This window comes from Anopheles gambiae, chromosome 2, assembly GCF_943734735.2.
Source record: "Anopheles gambiae chromosome 2, idAnoGambNW_F1_1, whole genome shotgun sequence".
Lineage (NCBI taxonomy): Eukaryota > Metazoa > Arthropoda > Insecta > Diptera > Culicidae > Anopheles > Anopheles gambiae.
The window spans coordinates 112077450-112098221 of record NC_064601.1 but is presented as its reverse complement, the minus strand read 5'-3'; the positions used below and the strand labels follow the sequence as shown (position 1 = coordinate 112098221).

Below are 20772 nucleotides of genomic sequence, written 5' to 3'. Positions count from 1 at the left end.
AAACTAGGCCATCGTTGGCGGGCGGACGGGTGTGCGATCGCTACATTCCAACCGGGCCAACGCAGGCAGGCTTCAGCGAGGGTTTTAATGGGAAAGAGGAGCGAGAGAGGAAGATTAAGAAAAAGAAGAAGAAGAAAACGATCACAAACTCTTAAACACACACAAATTGGTACGGCTTGGCCGCGGATCGTATGACACACACCGGGTCGTCGGTGATTGTTGTGTGGACTAGGTCAGCGTTTTTGTTTCCAGTACCGCGCGCGTGTGTGTGTGTGTGTTTGTGCCTGGCACCATACACGACGCCAGCAGAACATCACTGGCCAGGAAAGGGCTTTTCGGTGCCGATCGGAACGTCTCATCATCATGGTCGATTTGTGAGAAGAAATTAGCTGCTCGTTAGAGTTGTTTTCTTCCCGCACCCCCTAGTCGGGCAGAATCATTCTGCGCTCCGTTCCGTGTGGCCGAGAATCCCGGTAATGTTCGCGGCGCGGAATTAATTAAGCTCATCGCGGGTAGATTCGTTTCGCACCGGCTCGATTCGATGCACGGTTAAACATCGGTTTTAATTTTGCCAACAAGCTCATGATGATCGCAGCCGCTTGACGTCACCCGGCGTCGGTCTGGTCGATCGCAACCCTTTTGGACATGGATGTGTTGGGGTTTTCCCTTAGCTACGGATACAGACTAAACGAAAATCGATCTCAAGGATGCCGGTGACCGAACGCCTTTAGTCCGACCGTCAGATGAGCGCATTCAGCCACGGAAGCGAATGGTGAAACAGTCTTTTGAATATTCGCCGTTAGCGATGTAGTAAATTAAATCAAACTCTAGCAGTGAATGTGGCCCCAAAATCGTTTGCCAATTCAACGGTCGATGAGCTATTTCATGGGTTGAATTGTTTCCTAGAAAGAATGTGTTTTACAAACCAAACAAAGCACAACAATCCACAACTCAATCATGCAATTAAATAGAAACGCCTTTTTGTATTTTTAATTAATTGTTGCCAAAATGTCGGCGATTGGAAGGGAGTCTTGTATCTTTGTACATGAGTGGATTGTCTTGTAAAGAAATCTTGTGCAACTAATTGCAGTTAATGGAGCCGTATCGCAAGAAAATTCTTCGTACAAGCAGCTCAACTAAATCAAAGTAAACCATGAGCAGACAATTACGGTTTAAGCTTTCACTAAAAGCTTTTCTACAGCAATGCGCGTATAAAAATGCACAATTATGATGCATTTCTTGGTAAACATGTAGATAATGAACACTAACATTGCGCAATTATGCTTTGCTAGTCATGAAATTAATCAATTTGTTTAATAAAATAGACCAAGTTTTATATTGTAAAGCAGGAACAATCATTTCATGGTATCGTGTAGAGACGCCGCCAATCGACCAAACACTAAAAATGAAATAAAGCTTACTGGTCTTAGTCTACCGTGAAAACACACCATTGCGCCTCTCTCGACACTACCAACACACAGGCCTTTATGGGATTGCAATCTACTTTTATTACCAGCAATATCTCAAACTATAAAGCCGCTCATAAAAGGCATACACGTTGCCTTATCTACCTTCACATACGCTAACGAGATCAATAGTATGTATGTGGCAGACACATCTCTCCCCTTCCAATGACTGGGGCAAACTGCTCTCTGCAAGATTTCCATTCCACCAAGCCAAGGTCAGTGGCAAGACTTTTCATTTCGACGCATTCCGTTTTCCGACGCTCCAACGGCCTTCCCGTGAAGGTGACAACTGCGTCAAAATATGTAGCAAATATGTTATAGCCCCTGGTACCGCTTACCCTTCTTTTGATACGATCGAATGCTAGACCGGCTCTCTTACTTTATAAAACAATCGATTACACAATCTCTCACCGCCTTGCCCGCGTGGACAATCTCATATGCCCTGTTTGTAATGTTACTGAGCTAGTCGCTTGATCCATTTAACCCCCTGTCCGAAAAAGATTACGATTGATCTAGCGGGGACCTTCACGAAGGTCCCCAACAAAAGCGGAGTGCTTCGATGCGTTTTCGTTCGTTCGGAGGACGCGTGGACTCAAAAAAAATGCTTCCAAGACACTTTTTCCGTTTCGAGGTTCTGCATCTGAGCCCCGCTGAACTGCAAGGGCGTCAACCGTGGCGTACAAGGGTGGCCCGAACGGCTTGTGTATATATAGATATATAGATTGGTTAATTAATATTTATAGCGTTCGGTTTTTTTTTTTGGTTTCGGTACCAGTGAAGCAGACACCGCAAGGTTTTCTTTCCTCAGCCGACACGGGGGCAAAGTGCAACCCGCACCGGATTGCGCTACAGAGATCACCAGCGATGAGTGCGGTGGGCGGACGGGCAGGCGTGCGCGTGCTGTGTCGAGTGGCGCGAGCGGTACAAGGTACCGGACCCAGTCCAAGGTCCATGCCGGCCAAGGAAGTGTGGAACCATTTCCATCGCAGAAAGGAAAGAGCTTTCTGGCATTTCTGAAGCAATGTGACAAAAAGGTGTGCACTTTTGTGACGAATTGGGTGAGATGAAAGTAAAACATGATTATGAACTTATTTAATTTGCGTTTGTGGTCCTCTGGCGAATTTTACTCTATTTGAGGATTTATGGATTGTGTGCACTAGAAAAAGACTCTAAAACATTTACAGTGGCGCCAGCGAAAATGATCGATAAAACCATCCAACCAGATATAATAATTGTAAGCAATAAATCGCGCTGCAAGACTACGGCATCAAACGATAAAAGCGTTTCATCGCTCAATTACCTCTCTTGGTGGATAAATAAATGGTTCAATCAGCTGCCATGTGCTGAAAACTGAGTAAAATATTTCTTTCTAAAGCTCATTTTAAATCTTATCTTCGCTATTAAGCTTCACACATTCTATAGTTCTCACTTCGAAGGAGCGTCATATCGGAAGCAAAACTCTTCCCCGCCGAAAACGGTATCGCCTGGGCGTCCTTCGAGCAAACTTTGAACCTTTCACGATACACACAAACCACAATCGCTTGACAAACCGGAAATCGGTAACAAAGTCACCGAATAGAAAACAGTTCCATCCTCATGGCGATCACCAGAAGATTAGCAGATGAAACGGGAATAACCAGTTCTGGTTCTGGTCTAAGCACAACGAGCGGAAAGACATTTCTTCGCTTTTTTGAGCGACCTTCACGCCAAGCGAATCCGCAACACGCTAGTCTAGCCGTTATCATAGCACACCCAAAAAAAAGGAGAAGAAAAGGAAGTGTACGGAAAGTTGGTGTGGCTGGTACGGCGAACGAGTTATGGTTACGATTGCAAATAGCGGGTTATTATACCCAATCAATGCCAAAAATGGTGGTTTTAGGAAGAGGGAATAAATTATACGTAGAGTAAGGATTATCATTAGTGGTAGCTAGTAGTGTATCAAAGTGAGCTGATAACAAGCACTATTTGTTGGTGGTAACGGGAAACTCCTTTCCAGACAATCCTGCATGTAATCAAAAGGTATTATCAAGCAGGACGAAAGAGTTCGGAAAAGCTTCACCAAACAACACCATCGCTTCAGTTTGTTCCGCAAAAGAGGGACTGTTTTTGGGTGGAAGAAACACGACTCCATCTAGTCAGACTTGTGTCAGTCATGTGAAACGATTTGTAGTGGCCGAAGATGCTACGCCTATCTCCTGATCGTTCGATCAACGATCAAGCAGACCACGCGTAACTGCGTCGTCCGGTTTGAAGGGCAAGTGCCTGCTGCGATGAGTTTCAACTTTTCGGTCATTAGTTCGACAGCGGAAGAAGATTTTGTGATATTTTGAGCTTAGTTATTGCAACTAAACCATTTAAACGCATGCAAAGAATAAGAAAGACACTCACTCGCTTAGTCTCATTTTTAAAGTGTTTTTATTTTTGAAATTGTTAAAATTGTTGTAATGTTCTTTTTTCTCTCTTTCTCTCTTTTTCTCTCTTGTTGCGTTATTTCTCTTTTTCTTTTGTCACTGTTACGTTGTGTTCTTCTGTAACCTGTGATTGTGTGAGTTTTATCTCTTTCTTTGTGTGTGTTTTTTTTTTTCATCCCACCCATAACGTCCCGCTAGCGATCATGAAACAAAACCAATCTATAAACCGTTTAGATTAGAGTTTGCAAGGGAAACTTGATAATAGTGTTTAAGGTTAGTTTTTGTTTTGTTTTGTTCTTTGCTTTACTGTTTACTGTCATAACTAGTACGTGAACCTTTGCCGAAAGAATGCATTCTGTTTTGTTTTTATCTGGCGGCGGATGATCTAATTCCTTTCCAAACACGTTTCTACATAATCCCAAAAAGGTACAGAGTGTGTAAGTTGGAAAAGGGAAGAGGTTACTTTAAGTATATTTATATATGTTACAAATAGATGGATACTGACCGCACCAGTGGTGAGCTGGAAGTTAAACAAGTAACGCTTTCAGTGCTCAATTTGTTCTAATAGTTTGTCATTCTTTGAATGAATTTGCTTTGCAAGTAGAAAACAGTTGAAAAGAGGGTATTTTTATGAGGGTATTTTTTTTATTTCTTCTCTTTTATGCTTTCTTTGGGGAGAGATTCGGTTTGTAAGTAAAGTGCAAGTGGTTTATACAATTTGGAGAGCCTTCAGGGTGTGTGTTTGTAATTGCACAAGTAGTTCCCGGCTTTTGCACTCCTTAGATCATTTATATACGACCACACGATGACCGGAAATTGTAGGATATGCTTTTCAGTCGTAAAGTTTGCTGTTCGGTTCTGTTTGCCAAATTGAGATGCATTTGTTTTTTATCTGTGTTTCTATCCCTCCCAGAGCTAAATGATCATCATGGTAATTTGATTCGATTTTCTCACAAATTGGGCTTTATTTCACTCAACGGTTGGCTTGAATGTGTAAGTGTGGTTTTGCTTGTTTGTTTTGTATCTCATATTTACAATTACTTTCTTAAATTAAATACAGCACAAAACACAGTAAGATGGCCAAAGTGCAAACAAGCATTTCCATTTATGAACGCAATGGTGTGTCTTGTTGTTTAATGCTCATTCTAGCGTATTTTTTTTTTTTTCATTTTCAGCTTGTTATATGCAACTTATTTACTTTGGTTTTCATCTTTCTCAGGGGAGCCATAACAAAAAGCACAGTGCTTATCTCGTTTTTGTTAAACCATTTCCTTCCAACTTTACTCTTTGATAATCGCTTACTAGCCATTTGTCTGTTGTTTTGTTTTCTTCGTTTTTGGTGTTCTATGTTTATGTTATGTTATACCTTTTTCTCATCATCACCTCTTTTACTTATATTCTCTCTTTTTGTTTCGTTTTTTTACCTTCTTTTCTCTTTCTCCTTAGACTTGTGTACGTTGTTTCTATTGCTAGATTCTGTTTGAATGGTGCAGTTTGACTTCCAACGGTGCTGCTGTGCAAATCGCTTACTTAAATAGTATCCGTCTTCGTTACTCCTTCTGCATCTTTCTTATCACTACACTCGTTCTCGTCCCCAAAACGCGTGTAAATGTATGTCAAGATTGTGAACCGTGCATTTGCATTGTCATGCATTATTTTCAATGTGTTTGTTTGCTGCTTTTGGTATTCCTGTTACCCACTGTTCCTTCCATTTCTTTCATTAAACTTTACCAATATTAACACGCACTATGCATTAGCAATAGGTAGAATAGGAAGATGTTTTAACGCACACACCTCTTTCTAATACCACTAGCAAGGTGACTTCTTTTCTGTTTTTTTCTGACCCTCCAACGTGCACAATGAATGAACAGCAAATGGTACAAAACTAAAGTAACGCAGTAAGTGAAGCACGTGCTCGTTTTGTTTTACTTTTTAATTCGTTTCACACTGGAGCAAATAGACCATTTGGCTTCACCATTTAAGAGAACGCTTAAAGATGCAAACTGTTTTAAAGCTATAGTTTCTTGCCTGCCTGCACAATCTTACACGAGTGTTAATGCTACGTAAGTGTTCTCACTTCTTGCCGGTTGACGACCGGCATTTAGGGAGCTTTTTTATTCAGTAGGAAAGGTGACAAAACTTGTCTAGCTTAATCGTTTGAACAAGAAACAGGAGAACACGCTTTCCGATAGTGCTTATAGACACGTTAAAGTACGCTAGTTGTATTCGGTGCCTTAGCCTCTCACTTTTCTGGGAAGGGAAACGAAACGTTTGCAAAAACGGGATGGATGCAGCACGGAAGCTAAACTGCTCACAACCGAAATGCTTTTCATCTCTTTATTCTTTATTTGTTTCTGTGCTGTGTGTGATTTTGGGAAAGCTTTCCTGTGTCTTCCTTACCTTCAGTGTTTCATGGGGAAGGGTTGTGTTGTGTTCTATAGACTTTGCACCTGTGCATTACTTTTAGACGTACACATCAACCGACCAGGTGATAAACAAACAAACTATCAGACTTTTCTCAAAATTCTCTCCGATGATTGCTGATTTATCGACTTCGACGATGTAGGTATGTGAGAGGGTGGCCGAGCTAGAGCTAGAGAGATGAACGAAGCGCACCGCTGCGAAAAGCTTTCCGCAGCCAGGCGTCAAAAACGAGTGCTAGTAGTAAGACAAACAGTACTCAAGTGAGTGTGTGGTATGGAGATTTGTCTCTATTCAATTATCAAAGGTGCATCTTCCATCTGTTGCCAGTCAACATACCGCAGGCAAGCACGATCGAGTTTGGTTTGCACACACTCACCCACACACACACAAAACAATTCAGTATGGTTTGAAAGATTTTTGCTTTATTTTGTCTTTGTTTAGTTGTTTCTCTGCTTGCCGCTTGTTCAGCTGCTTGACTTCGTCTCCGCGCAGTGTACAGAGACACGCCACTAAACTTGATTTGTCACAGGAAATGCCATTTTTATTTAAATGTTCTTGTTTTGTAACTGTTTGCTTGTTGTTTTTTTGTTGGTGTTCCTTACTTAATGTTTTTGTTTTTGCTGTTGCATATTTTCACTTTCATTTCTCGTGTCTTGCCACTGCAATTGCACACGTTACTGCTTTTTTCTTGTTTTCATTCATCGAACTTTTAGTTAATTGTGTATCCATTTCGCATGGGATGTGTGGAGAATTTATTTATAATATTTATTTATACCTTTGTATTCCTCTCCTCCTTTGCTTTTCGTTTTTTTTGCTTATCTTTTATGTCATCGTGCTTCTGAGCGTATGCATTCGTTTAAAAATATGTTAAAGCTTGCTTGTTTATTTTTATTTGTTCTCTTTTCTTTTTCTCTTTTTTTTGCAATCTTTTCACGTTCTCTGTTTTCCCTTTCCGTTCTATCCGTGCCGGGTGTATGTGTGTGTATTTGTTTCTTTTAGTATATTTAAGTGCTTGTTTGCTTCATGCTCATTTCACCTCACTATTTACCGCTTCTTTTTTTAACTTCTTCTCTAACTGGATTCATTCTTTAGTACCATTTTTCTTGCTTTGCTTGCACGAGTAATTGGTAGTTGAGTTGATGTTTAGGGGTTAGGTAGATGTCACCGGTTTTATTTAATCGTTTGATAAGTATGTGCGCATCCTACAAGACTAGGGCTCGTGGAAAGGCGTGGACTCTGTTCAAACTATTAGCTTCACTGATTCGTGCTGATTAGTTTCTAAAATCACTCGTTGTCGTCCTTTCCAGGTGTGCAGGTGTGTTTAAAGTGTTTTATTAAGTACTCTATGTTGAAGAAATTTCATTTTAATTTCGGTTTTGTTTTGGAAAGAAGTACAGGACAGTGATCCTCGAGAATCGAAACAACTGTGTGTGAGTGAGAATTGTGTATACGTGCATCTCAAAACAACCCTGTCCTCTAGCGTGATTGGGAAACGTTATCACCTCCTTATCTCTGCTTACAACATGACAACAGATTAAGGTAAGAGAAGAGAACAACGAGCGGGATAATAAAGGTAGTTGCTCTTTCCATTGCTCTATCTGTGTTCCATTGCTCGTATGTGTGTATGTTTGTGTAGTTTTTCGTGTTAAAGGTTAAAGCGATCTTCCAATGTTAGCCAAAATGGAGAGAGAAAATGCTCTTCATTGGGTTGTGATATTTGTTGTATTTTCGTCTTCCTAAAAACCTACACTACATGCAGAAAAGCTACTCGACAATCGCTCTCCACGCCGCCCCGATCGCCGCTACTGGTTTGGAAATGGTTTGGAATGAAAGAACACGTTCTTGGGTAGATTGTTTAGAGAGGGGAAAAGGTTCATTTTGGTTAGTTGCTCTATCCACCTGTTTTTTCTTCTTCTTCTTCTGCTGCTGTTTGCTCACTGGCTCATCCGTTTTTCTTCCCCTTTTGTTTTGCTGTCAATGTGTTTTTTTTTTCTCGATCGATCGCGAGAATCTTGCTAGTTAGTTATCACTATCAGTAGTAGAAGAAGACCCATGATTGCTTATAGCGTCTTCTATCGCGTGTTTTTGTTCCACCTTCTTCTAAACGCCTAAAGTGCTAAGAAGAAAGTAAGCAAGCGGCAAAGAGCGAGAAGGGAACGAGAGAATAATAAGTATAATTGTTGTAAGTGTGTACGTGCAAAAGAACCCCGTCTCGTCTCTTTACACTTTTGTTTGTATAGCTTTGCTTATAAGTCGCTTTGCCTTTTGGTGTATAAAAATATAGTTAAACTGTTTGCCGTTTTCCCAGTTCCAGCTATCCAAATGTGGATGTGGTTGTGTCTCTGTCCTCTGCGAGATTTACTAAAGCGGCTTGGACGGGTGTGTACCGCCGTTTTTTGTGTGTGTATGTATTTATTTGTAATGTTTAAAGTAGAGTGAGTAGATAGGTAGAAAGAAGTTAGTTCAAATTGCATACTCTACATCACTATGAACACCCTTCCCATTCGCTTTGCAGTGTTCATTTCTCTATATCAAAGGTTCTGCATCTACGCAAAAGTGGGTAAATTTGGTTGCACTTTTGTGCGCTACAAGGTGGCCCTAGCTAGATAAATTCTTCAATAGATCACTCTAGATGCTGCACACTGGGAGATGAGATGTGCTTGTGGTTTGTGTTCGTTTGTGTAGTTTATTTAAAGGGAAAGTGTTTGTTTTTAATACTTTTGGAGTGTTTTTTTAACGTGCCTGCTGTCTCTTGGTAGGTTCAAGCTCCTACTGAACCTGAACCGGGGAGGAAGAAATGTTCGTTTCTAAAAAAGAGAGAAATTAAACTGGAGAAAAAACACACACACAGGAATGCTGTGTGGTTTGAAACGTTCTTGCTAAAGCAACTCCTCAAATCTGATTTCTGACACAACCGTTGTTTTATTTCCTTCTCCCTTTTTTTAGTGAGTAGTTTTGCGTGTGTGTTTGTTTACCTCCTAATTGTAGCATTGAGAAATTGCATCCGTGCACTGTGTGTTTAGTGGTGTATGATTGTGGGATTTTTGTATTGTATCTTTTTTTTCCCATGGACGTATTAAGTTGTTTTTTTAATGTGTTATTTGTTTGTTTTTGCTTACTTGTTTTATACATGGCTTTAACCTCAACAACATTTGCCATTTTCCCTGATATGATACTCTTTCCATACTGTTCTACGAAATCAAAGCTACCAGCGAGCTGCTTAGGGAAAATGAAAATGAAATAAAGAGCAAAGGAGGTCTGCAAGGCTGTAATTGGGGCTCATATTGCACCCAATGACACCCAAAAAGGATCAATCAAACGTCGCTTATCTTCTGGTTTTTTTTACCTATTACAGTACCACGATGTAATCCCAAGTCGGGCCAAAAGCTATCAGAAAGATGCTCCGACCTGGCCTTAACTGACAGTGACAGGGGGAGGGCAAAAATTATGCACCAGGCTAGCCTCATCTGTCACGCATCACCGCTTCCTTGCATCATCGTTGGAGTCGCTTGCGCGCGTTTGTACTTCCCCAATTAGGAATGCTGCTGTTTTCTCACAGCCCACTGTGCCTTGCGAGTTGACTTTGAACCATTTCTTTTCGTGTAAAGACTACGCACACAACAACAACAAAACTGCCGTGAAAATGAGCTCACACGTGCCGGGGGCGTGATTTTCGTTTTTCGTTAAAGAAGGAACTGATGCGTAACTTTTGCTCCAATCGGCACCTCAATCCTCCCCCCGCTTGAGCTTTGATATGATTTTAGTAGCCAATTGACACGCTGGCTGCTGCTGCTGCTGCTACTGCGCGTTTGTGACCGCTCGTGGCCGGAAGCCTTCTTTCTCAAAGTTTCTGACAGGTGCTTTGCCGTGCAGGGAGGGTGCAAAAACAGAGCGGTACAGGTCTGGGAGTGCAATCGATTTGATCGATTGAATTAGTTTTGGGTTTATTATTTATTATTATTATTTTGTTCAAACAAGGAGTTATTATTGCTTTCAAGAGTAGAGGTTTTGTGAACGAGATTGCTGCTGCATTCATAATTTGCGAAAAACTACCAAAAATTCAAGAGCAAACGCTTCACAAGCAGAACAAGAGTGGCGATCGAAAGGATCGTGGATCGTTCGATCCCAGTTCTTTTTTTTTTTGTTAAAGCTGTGCACCGTACGATAGTTATTGCTGATGAAGTAACCGTGTCATTCACTGCTCACATAGCTGCAATACTGTTCGTGTTTCGTGGAAGCGAAAAGACAATACGTCAACGAGCAAACGGGACCGCAACCGTACGGTGTAATAAAAACGCGTTACATTTCATTCTTCAATCGTTACAACGTTGGAGAGAGATTTTATACCTTTTTTTCTGTGTTAGCATTCCGTTTGTTTCTTCCTTTGTGCTGCTGTCGGTATTAACTTCATAAAACACTCAACAAAATAGTTCCACAATATTGCGCCTGTCGTTTACAAAAGCTCGAAATGGAGCTATCTTTTGACCGACATACTGCTTTTGCTTTTGCTCAATTCCCCTCCAATTGTGTTGGTTGGCTCTTCTGTTGCTAACTTCTTGCTCGTTCTTGTTTTATTTAAATGTATCCTTATACTAGCGCTATCCTATTTGTGTTGTTTTCTTTCTTTTCTTTCGCATATGTTTTGCTTCCTTCTCATAATTTGCGTTAAATGATGCAATGATTTGAAGATTTGATGTTTTGGTTAGTAGGTTTAAGTACGCAGTTTGTCTGTTTCCTGTTTTTATGTGCTTTTTTTTGGTTTTTCATTTTTTGTTTTTCTTTCTCTTTTTTTCGAACCGTTTTTTTGTTATTCCTATTCTACTTCCTATCGCAAGAAGAATGTAAAGAATGCTTAAACCGTTACCTATCATTTGTCATCTATCAATTTTTCTAGTGTTGTGTGTTTTATCTCTTTTATGTTGTCGTTTTTTTTTTGTTTGTTGCAGATGGAGAAAAAGGTTGTTTTTTTTGTTTTGTTTTGTTTTTGTTTCAGTAACTGGAACTCGTCTTTAACTTTGTCGCTTGAACTTCGCGCTTAAACTGTAAGGTAAGTAGGTAATAGTATGCACGTATGTATTGTAGGTATGTATGTATATGCATGAATTGTATGTTTGCATGTATGTATATATATATAGCTATAATCGCTTCTCTCTGTCAAATATATAGTTTTCCCATCTTTTTTTTTCTACAATCGTGTACGAATGTGCTTCAATCAACGTTACTTTTTCCTTCTTTCTCTCTATTTCATCCTTCATTCCATTTTTCTTATTCGCTTAGCATTATTATATTATTGTTTGTATATATATATAATCATTAAAGTTAGTTAACGATCCGCTTGTATGTGTAGGTGTGTGGATTCGTGATTTGGAAAGTCGAATAGTGCAAAATGGCAAGTAGCTGAGAGAGTGTAAATTGTTTTTAAGTTCAAAAGTTCTTCTTTTTTCGTTTTGTCACATGATTTTGCTTTGCTGCTTCTATTCTCCTCTTTTCATTTCCTTCTGAACTCCGCTTCCTTTCTGCTTCTTTTTCTTCTTTTTCTTCTTTTTCTTCTTCTTATTCATCTTCTTTTTCCTCTTTTTTTCCTATTTATCTAAACTCCACCATACAGCACCTCGTTCTTTGCTCGAGCAGATTGATTTGCAGTTTATTTTGCTTTCGTTTCGCTTTTTCATCCGCTGCCTGCAAAACGGCTCGTTCATCCTTATCAGTTATGGAGGTTTGTTGTTTTTGTTGTTGCTTTGATTTGATTCAACCGCGACCTCGTTTGACCCAGTCGTACCGACAGTTTGCTTGTAGATAGATTTTTGAAATTTTATTACTCCTTTTCGAAAGTCATAAGATGGACGCACACAGTGTCACCCTGGAGAGACTGAACAAAACATCGAAAAACTACTCCCTGCCTCCCTCCCCCTCTTCCGTTGTTGTTGCTTTCAGCATTCACTGCACTGCACGTCCTTTTGCTTTCGGCTTAACTACGATCGGCAAATGGGGGGGGGGGGAAAGGCGAGGGATGAAATTTACTCACTAGATCGCGTTTGAAACAGACGTTTTTGAATGGCGTATGTGGCTACGTTGTGTCAGTTTGCTTTTGTTTTGGTTTTCTTTTACACACTTTTGTCGCTTCGAAACGTTGTAAAAAAGAGATAAATAGTTAGCTTGTATATATATCTATATATGTATATGTCACTTTAATGTATATAATGTCTACATTAGGTAGCTTCGATCGCTTTCGTTTGCTTGTGTTTGCTGTTTTTATCATCCTTGTCCTTCTCTTCTGTTCGCTAAAGAGTGTGTAATTATTAGCAATATCTTTACATAAACACACGTACACATGTCACACACACACACACACACACACACACACACAAATTCACACAAACTAGGTGCGTTATACTAGCACACCGTTTGCCTGTACGTGCTTTTCGTGTGCCATGTGTTTGTTTTGATAGTTACCAGTTTCTAGCATCTAGATCAATTTAACAAAAGTTAACAATCAAATAGAAAATCACTGTTTGACGCTCTACAACCCCAGCTCCAACTATTTTGCTATATACATCAGCCCGTCAGGTTGAAATACTCGTCTACTCGTCCGTTTTTTGCCTTAGAAAGAGAAAAGAGCTAGCTTAGACTCTAGTTTAGTAGCTTATTTGCTCCTATTTATAGCGTGTAAGTTTAGGTTTCTCGATCTCGTCAGATATAATAAATAGATGTTGATTCTGTTTCTGTTTGTTCTACGCCTCAACAACCGCTACGCTTTGCTCTAGTAGTGTAAAAAAGTTGATTTTCATCAGTTAAATAAAACAATGAACCAGTAACAACTGCTCTACAATCTGCTGTACAATTGCGCCCAACTGGCCCAAAACGCGCAAACCTAATCACTCGGTTTTGCTTTGCAAACTACGCTTCTCTCCTTTCCTATTTACAGTACCTTACCACTGCTAACATTACCGTAATCGACCGAGAGGATGGCCAGTCACTAGTGTTTTTTTTTTGCTATAAATAATTATTTCTAGCACTATTTCGTACCGTTCAGTGTCGAGTTCAAACTTTTCTAAACTCTTCTGTCTAACTCGTCTTTTTATCTCAACCACATCGCATTCCTATCACGGGAAAATAAGTCTATCTCTGGCTGTACAGCTGTACTATGGCAAACACTGTCTCGGCTGATTCTAATAACAGTCGCTCGCGAGATAGGCGAACATTTTACACGTGTTTTAAAAAAGAGCTTAAATCACATTTTTCTCAGTGTTTTGTTTTGCTTTTGTGTTGCTGTTGTTCTACTTTCTGTCCCCATTTCTCTCTCAATGTGTGTGTGTTGTTTTCCCAACCACCCGCACAAGGTGGTGTGCGAGAACGTTATTTAGACTAGATTTTCTACTAAAAGTTCAGGTATCAGATTAAACGTCTCCCATCATCAACACGCTTTAGTTGCAATATTTTTTGTTTCACAATGCTGCTGCCGCCTCATCATTATTTTAAACGAGCTGCTCGTTCAAAAGATTCCGCACTGAAATCTCTCAACACAATACTAGCGCCATCTAGCTTAGCGGTTTCAGAAACATTTCACGCACCGCACAGCGCTTGCTGTGAAACATTTCAACCACACCGGGTAACGCCGCTTGAAACAATGGTAACGCAACATAACGCAACGTTGGGACGGTTTTGCCTTTTTAATGTTTTAAAACGTAACTTTGCTTAACTTTCTACAAGTAACAAAACAACAGAAACAAATTAACACTCACACTACATGCGTAACGTCAACGGGTGTGTGTATGTGTGTGTGAGAACCCAAAATCGGTTAAATAATCAAAAAAAAACGTGAACAAGTGTCCTGACAAAACAAATCGTTGTAAAAAGTAACGCAATTAATTCGACAACAATTTTCCTTTCTTACACGCCTACGCCTAGCTTCGATGAGTTTCCATCAAACTGGCTGCATTCGGGCGAGCGTGAACAGTGTTCCGTGTGGGTAGCGCCATCCGTACGCTCGCGTCCTGTTTCAGTTCACCTTGGAGCGCTGGTAGGTGGTGGAGCCTCGGGCTGTTCGTGACACTGCAAGCTTTGGAGGTACTCCACCCTGCGTAGGTGGACCAGCCTCTCTTTTTCGGCTCGTTCTCTCTGTAGCCTGGATGGGGATGAGAAGCGAGGAGAGATATGTGAGTAATTTCAACCGCTACAAATGAACCTTTTTCAATGTGAGGTAAATTAATTGAACATAAATATCACTTTTTGCTATTAAAAAGGATACGCAATAAAATAAACATTTAATTGAACCAAAACGTATGACAGTAGGATGAATATCTCACCAAGTTAGTCATTTGCTCATCCCAAGTACTGAAGGTAAGCGTATGGATTAGAGTGATTTCACGGTTAGTATGCATAGTCCGCTCATGTAAAACACTCTTTACTGAATCGTTAAAACGCATGCCGTGTGTTACTTACTTGTTTTTCGATTGTCTCATAAACTGCTGGATCTTCCTAGCGGCCTGATTTTGTGTTCGTTGCGAATAAGTTCGTCTAGAGGAAATGAAAGAAAAACATATCAGTATTGCCTGAGTCACTGCCACTGCTCGCTCACTGTCTCGAGTCAAACCACTCACTTCAGGGGACCCGACGGACTCGGTTCCTTCGAGCCGGAACCACCTGGCTGATTGTTCTGCTGTTGCTGCTGAGGCGATTGTTGCTGCTTCTGCTCGTTGCGGAAGTTCTGGTAGTACGTCTCGAGACACTGGGCGGACGCCTTGTCCTCCTCGCTGCTCGTCACCGGCTGCTGCTGCTGTTGGGCGGTTTGTGACTTTTTGAACCGCTTGTTCTCACAGTACGAGCGATAGCCGTTCTGGATGACGAGGGCGGCCTGCGTCATCTGCCGGTAGTACGCGTACTGCTTGTACCGCCGGTAGTAGTTCTGTATCACGACGGCGGCTGTACGCTCCTTGTCCTGCTCCTCCATGCGGCTCTTGCGCCCCTTGTACGATCGGTACGCCTTCTGGATGCATTTGGCCGCCTCGTACAGCTCACGCTGCTCACGATCTGTAGTAGTTTGCGAGAAAGTTCGTTCAGTATTTGTTCAATTTTTGATAGTGTACAAAGTGTGCCTCACCATTTAGCTTTAGGTTAGAGAAATCGGCTTCAAACGGCCGTACAGTTGCGTTCGATGATTGGAGAAACTCGGTGAAATCCTGCGTAGTTGGAGGTGGACTCGGCGAGCCGACGGGATGATCTTGCGGGATCGAATAGCTGGCAGGAGACTGTAGCGGACCGGACGATGCCGGGCTGAGGCTTGAGCAGGGTGTACCAACGTCATGGTAGCTGTGGCAATGAATACACAACAAAACCGTTAACAAAGGTCCAAAGCTGCCTCGAAGATTTTATAAAGCCTTACCGGTAGTTATGATCACTGAACTCGAAATTGAACTCCTGATCGAACTGCGACGAAGGGAGCGAATCGAGCAACGGTTCCATGAAGGTGTCGTTCAGTATGCCCATACCGGCCGTATCCTCGTTCAGGGAGTCCGGCAGCGGACTGCCAAGGTACATGGTTTCTTCCGATTCGTTCTATAAGGCACAACAAACATTAGAGACATGCTTCACGCCTATAGAATTTATACTAACCTTGATACGCTCTGGCATTGCGGCTATGATCTGTTCGGCAAGTGTAAGCACCTTTGCATCGGAATCCCCTGTGAAATAAGGGAAGGGCAAAACAGAACCGAATCAGTGATGATGTTCCAATGTTTCGAAACCGTACAGTAGTTCAGTAGATCTAACAACACATCACGACACAACATTCCACTACGAAGCACAAGCAAAAGCGATATCATAAAGTGAAAAACAAAACCAAGCAACGGTGCAAAACAACTTACCTGGTGTAATGAGAAAAAAGTGTTCTTATTTGTACAAATACCTTTGCATGTGTGGTGTTGTGTTGGTTGTAGTGTCTTTTTGCGGTGCGATTCAAGTATTGATTTCATCACATAGAGCAATGAGTTGTTTTCGTTTAGAGTTATTGTCTTGTGAATGCTTCAGACACAATACCCTATCCAACGTATTTACAGTTGAAATAATAATTTAATATAAAGTGAAACAAAGGTGCAGGTTGTTTAGTTTTGAGAATCGAAAGATATCCTTAGACAGCACTTTGAGATACACTGGAAAACTAAACACATATTAAGACATCAAGAAGATAGCTAAAAACACATAAAAAATCTCTTCTAAAACACAACAAAAAACCAACTAAATATAAACAAAACAAAAACGCAAACATCTAACACACACGCGCGCACACCGAGAGATAGTGAAAGAAAAGATACACGAAGAAAGAGAAAACTAGAGAAAGACAGGTAAAAGGGATACAGAGGAATAACTAAAACTAAACAACGACCAAACCAAACCATCTATTCCTGAAGGGACAAGAGAGAGTGAGAGAGAGGAACGGGGAATAGGATAACTAAACACAACTAACAAACAACCAAACAAACAAACAAACCCACAAACGTATAAAACAGAACGCCTAAAGGAACAAATCCCCGACTGAACGGCGACTGACAGTGGTGGTGGAACTGACCTACGGCATTCGTCACGGCACCGGCACCGTTCCCACTCGTCCCCGGACCCATATCCATACTGTCAGGCAGCTGATGGTGACAGTCGTCCTCCTGCAACGAGTCGGCGTCTTCGCACATCGGGCTGGTTTCCGTAGCCGAAACCTCACCTGTGCAATCGAAACACGCGGTACAGTGGTGTGTACAACCGTGTGTACAGTAGTAGTAATAGTAATTGGCAGGAAGTACGTAAGTACGGACGAATGCAAAATAAGAATTTGGAAGAAAAGGAAAAGAAAAGAACAAAGAATTGCGATAAAGAAAACACGATAAACGAAGAGCAGATTTGTTAGCAAATGTAGGAAAGAACTTGAGCGCGATCAGAACGCATCAACAGGATAAATAAAGCGAGAACAAATGTAAGTAATCCTGTTCGTAAGATTGGTTCACACACTTGTGCAGGATTGCCATGTCATGGCTGATAACCAATCTGCAACCTATAATAGTGGGAAAAGTTCTACTACTAAATGGAAGAAAAAATCGATATGCCATTCCCGAAAAAAGCGTTTCAAATTTGAACCCAAAGAAAGGTCTAAATACTACAATGTATTACTACCGATTGAAAACGTATACGCCAGGGTTAGATATGAAATTTAAATAATGACGAAAATTCACACCTGGTACGGTGTTCAGACAACAAAAACTGATAAGCAAATCGATAAACTGGCAAGAAGGTGAAAATAGCAATGCAAGAAAGCCATCCTATACTAGCTAGTGATGTGTTTTATGTTGTGAAGTTTCAACAAGAGAGCTAGATAAGTACGCGTAGTCGCGAGTAGTGTCAGTCATGTAACAGATTGGATTATAAACAAGTTAAAAGAGTTGTAAAATGCACAGCGTTTAAATGAAACAGAGCGTTCCTCCTTCGTACCCCATCCCGTAATATTGATCATCGTATATCCTGATCATTGGATTCACATAATATTTTTTTTCAAAGACAGTATCAAAACTACAAACGTGCCACTACTTACACAGTGCAAAGTCCATCTTGCGCAACGGTGACAGCAACGAAACATTGCTCGAAACCTGCGACGGCGACTCCGTGGTGCGTTCGCTTAGAGATAGCGAGAAGCTGTCCGTCTCACGATCGCCCCCGGCCGTGCTGGACGGTGTGCCGGGTTGATTCTTGCCACTGGGCTGTCCACCACCACCACCACCGCCGCCAGATGCGAGCGGAAGCGACATGCTTCGATCCATCCGGTTTGTGCGCTGTGCCTCGCGGAACGCTTTCCCGGTGCGGCTGAGCGCCACCGAACGGTTGTCCATATTGATGCCACTGTCGATCGACGAGCGCTTGGAGAGCCGCGCACCCGGTGGGCTTTGACTGTGGAGTTGAAGCGAAGAATGCAGATTCAGCACCAAGAAAGATCCAGCATTTCAGCACTCAAAAACATACCTCGAGTAGACGGCACCGGGCCGCAAGAACACACCGTCATGGCTGCGGTTGCTGTCCGAGTTCGGTGACAGTGCGTTCGAGAGCATCGGATTGGAGTTGGTGTTCTCCAGCCCGTAGTGTAGCCCACCGCCGCCCTGCGACCCGGTGGACGAGCAGGAACCCTTCATCTCGCTGTACGGCGAAAGACCCGTCGGCGAGAGGGACGGATTGAAGGCCGCCACCAGACCGAAGTTGTCGTTGCTGCAGCTATCGCTGTTCGCCCCGTGCAGGCCCTCGCCGTAGCTGAAGATTTGGTTCAGGTTCAGGAAGTTGTGCATCGTCCCGGATGCATCGTTCGTCAGCGAGTGCAGATCACTGCTCATACCACCCGACTGCAGGTTGTTATTACCGTCCGGGGCTTTACAGTCAGCTGTACTACTGTTGCTGCTGGTGTTGCTACCATTGCTACTGCTACTATTGCTTTCGTTCAGATTGCTGAGCAGATCCTGGGACGCTTGGGCCGGCGAGGCCGACGGTGAGGAGGCGCTGGAAGAGTGGTTCGAGCAGCTGGTTGGCAATGCGTTTGGCGAAGCGGAGGAAGCGGAGGAATGCGTGCCGGAAGAAGCCGTCGTCGACGACGTGATGGAGGCAAGCGTCGGAATGGAAGCACTGGTTGGTGTGCGCTGCTGCTGGCTGAGCCGCTCCTTCTCCTGCCGCTCGAGCTCGCGGGCCAGCTCACCGTGGCCGTAGTCGCGCGCCACCTCGACCGGGCCCTTCTGCGCGTTGTTGCGCACGTTCAGCGCGTTCTGGTTCCACTTGTACAGTATGATCGCCGTCTCGGTGTGGCCCCGGGCGCAGGCCAGTGTCTGAGGAGATAGGGGAGAGTTGAAACAGAGCACGTTTGCGCGTGGTAAGATAGACTTGCTTGAAGCCGAACTTACCAGCGGCGTGTAACCGTCCTTGTCCTGGCTGAGGGCATCGATTTCAGCCTCCAGTATGACATTGGAGTTCTCAGCCTTCCAGGTAAGCATCGTGCGTACCAGCTTGGCATATCCGAGAGCTGCCGCCAGATGTAACAGCGTCATGCCCTGGTGTTTATCGATGAACGGACCAGGTGTTACAGAGCGCCACATTTTAGCGGTAAGCGTTTCACAGTAGTTCACAAGTCGATCCTCAAAGTTATTCTGCTTGAAGAGGAGCGTATCCTCCGGCTAAGGAAACAAGCGAAAACATAAAGAAAGGTTAACACCCGGTCCCAACGATCGACACACGAGAGCCAGCGCCCTACTCACCAGCTCTCCCGGCTCAACCTTTATCTGCAGCTTCTCGTCGATCGACTCCAGCCGGTTGAGCAGATTGAACTTGTACAGCATATCGTTCCCGTTGCCCTCGCACTTCGTCTCGAACTTTGGCGGAGATTTGTACTCAAAGTTGACCGCATTGGATATCACAAAACCATCACAGGCGACCTGCAGCGTCACGATGCCGACCTCGTGCGCCGGGCAGTAGCACCGCAGCACACCGTCCTGCACGAGCGTGGTCGGCACCGGGAACGAGTCGAATAATACTGTATAGGCGGAGCTGGCACTCCACGGCCCGGTCACCAGCACCTTGATGCCACCCTCCGGGTACGCCCATTCCGGGCTAAAGTCCGTTATGGTGGACGCGTTCGGCAGCGGCTGCGATGACTGTTGCTGCTGCGATGCACTCTGTACCTGATGCTTGTACTGGCCGAGCTCACTGCCACTGTCACCGGCGAGATCGCCCGCCCCACCGGCAGTGTCGTCCGTCCCGTCATCCGAGCGCAGGAACTCGCTCTTCGCATCCAGCTCCAGCTCGGGGAACTCTACCAGCATATCGAACGCGTCCAGATTCACAAACACATCGTCATCGACCGTGCCGTGATTATCGCCACAGTTCTCGATAAAGTCCATCGGATTGATCTCCCCGTTCATGGCGTCATCGGTCGGCGCAGTGTCGTGGCCGGCGACATGCCCCCCGAGCGGCATGTTGGCGCTCAGCGTCTTCTGTATATCTTCCTGCGACAAATCGAGCGTTTCGTTGAAGAACGGTAGATTGTCGTGGTGGTGCGTTGTTGGGGCACCACCGGAACCACCAGCGCCACCGCCGCCACTGCTACTTTCCATGCTTTGTACCGGACTGGCCATCGGTGTCTGATCCTGATAGCCAAACAGACTATCGAACGATTGCTTATCGGAGCTGCCGCCAGTGGCGGATGACGGGGAGCTGTTCGACTGCTGGGACGGCTGTCGCTGCTGATGGTGCGATAGTGAAGGGACGGGCGAAGATGACGCGTCCATCATTTCCTGCTTCGCCACCGAACCAGCGGATGATTCGGTCTTGATCGACCCATCGTGGTCCTTGCCGTCGTTCGCTTTCTGGTGCTGCGCCTGCTGACAAACGTACGACTGCTGCTGGTTGCCTTGGTTCAGTATCAGCAAGCTGCCCGGTCCTCCAAGGTTCTAGAAATGAAT

General features: G+C 43.4%; 1 protein-coding gene across 12 annotated transcripts in view; it reads right to left on the bottom strand.

The window, feature by feature from the left end:
* Positions 1–3862: 3862 nt before the first annotated feature.
* The window catches only part of LOC1269973 (uncharacterized), a 178764-nt gene continuing 161854 nt past the window's right edge, over positions 3863–20772 (bottom strand). For 9 of the 12 annotated variants that reach the window (XM_061648136.1, XM_061648135.1, XM_061648134.1 and 6 more), the window contains 12 exons: positions 19570–20760; positions 19219–19488; positions 18299–19143; positions 17874–18226; positions 16866–17012; positions 15914–15981; positions 15684–15856; positions 15402–15610; positions 14902–15331; positions 14744–14818; positions 14608–14635; positions 3863–14426 (listed from right to left, as the gene is read on the bottom strand). In XM_061648136.1, the coding sequence (XP_061504120.1) occupies positions 14301–14426; positions 14608–14635; positions 14744–14818; positions 14902–15331; positions 15402–15610; positions 15684–15856; positions 15914–15981; positions 16866–17012; positions 17874–18226; positions 18299–19143; positions 19219–19488; positions 19570–20760 (3915 nt within the window). In that variant the 3' untranslated portion in view covers positions 3863–14300. The remainder of the gene's footprint in view (positions 14427–14607; positions 14636–14743; positions 14819–14901; positions 15332–15401; positions 15611–15683; positions 15857–15913; positions 15982–16865; positions 17013–17873; positions 18227–18298; positions 19144–19218; positions 19489–19569; positions 20761–20772) is intronic. The other 3 variants (XM_061648141.1, XM_061648142.1, XM_061648143.1) reach the window with 3 other exon arrangements.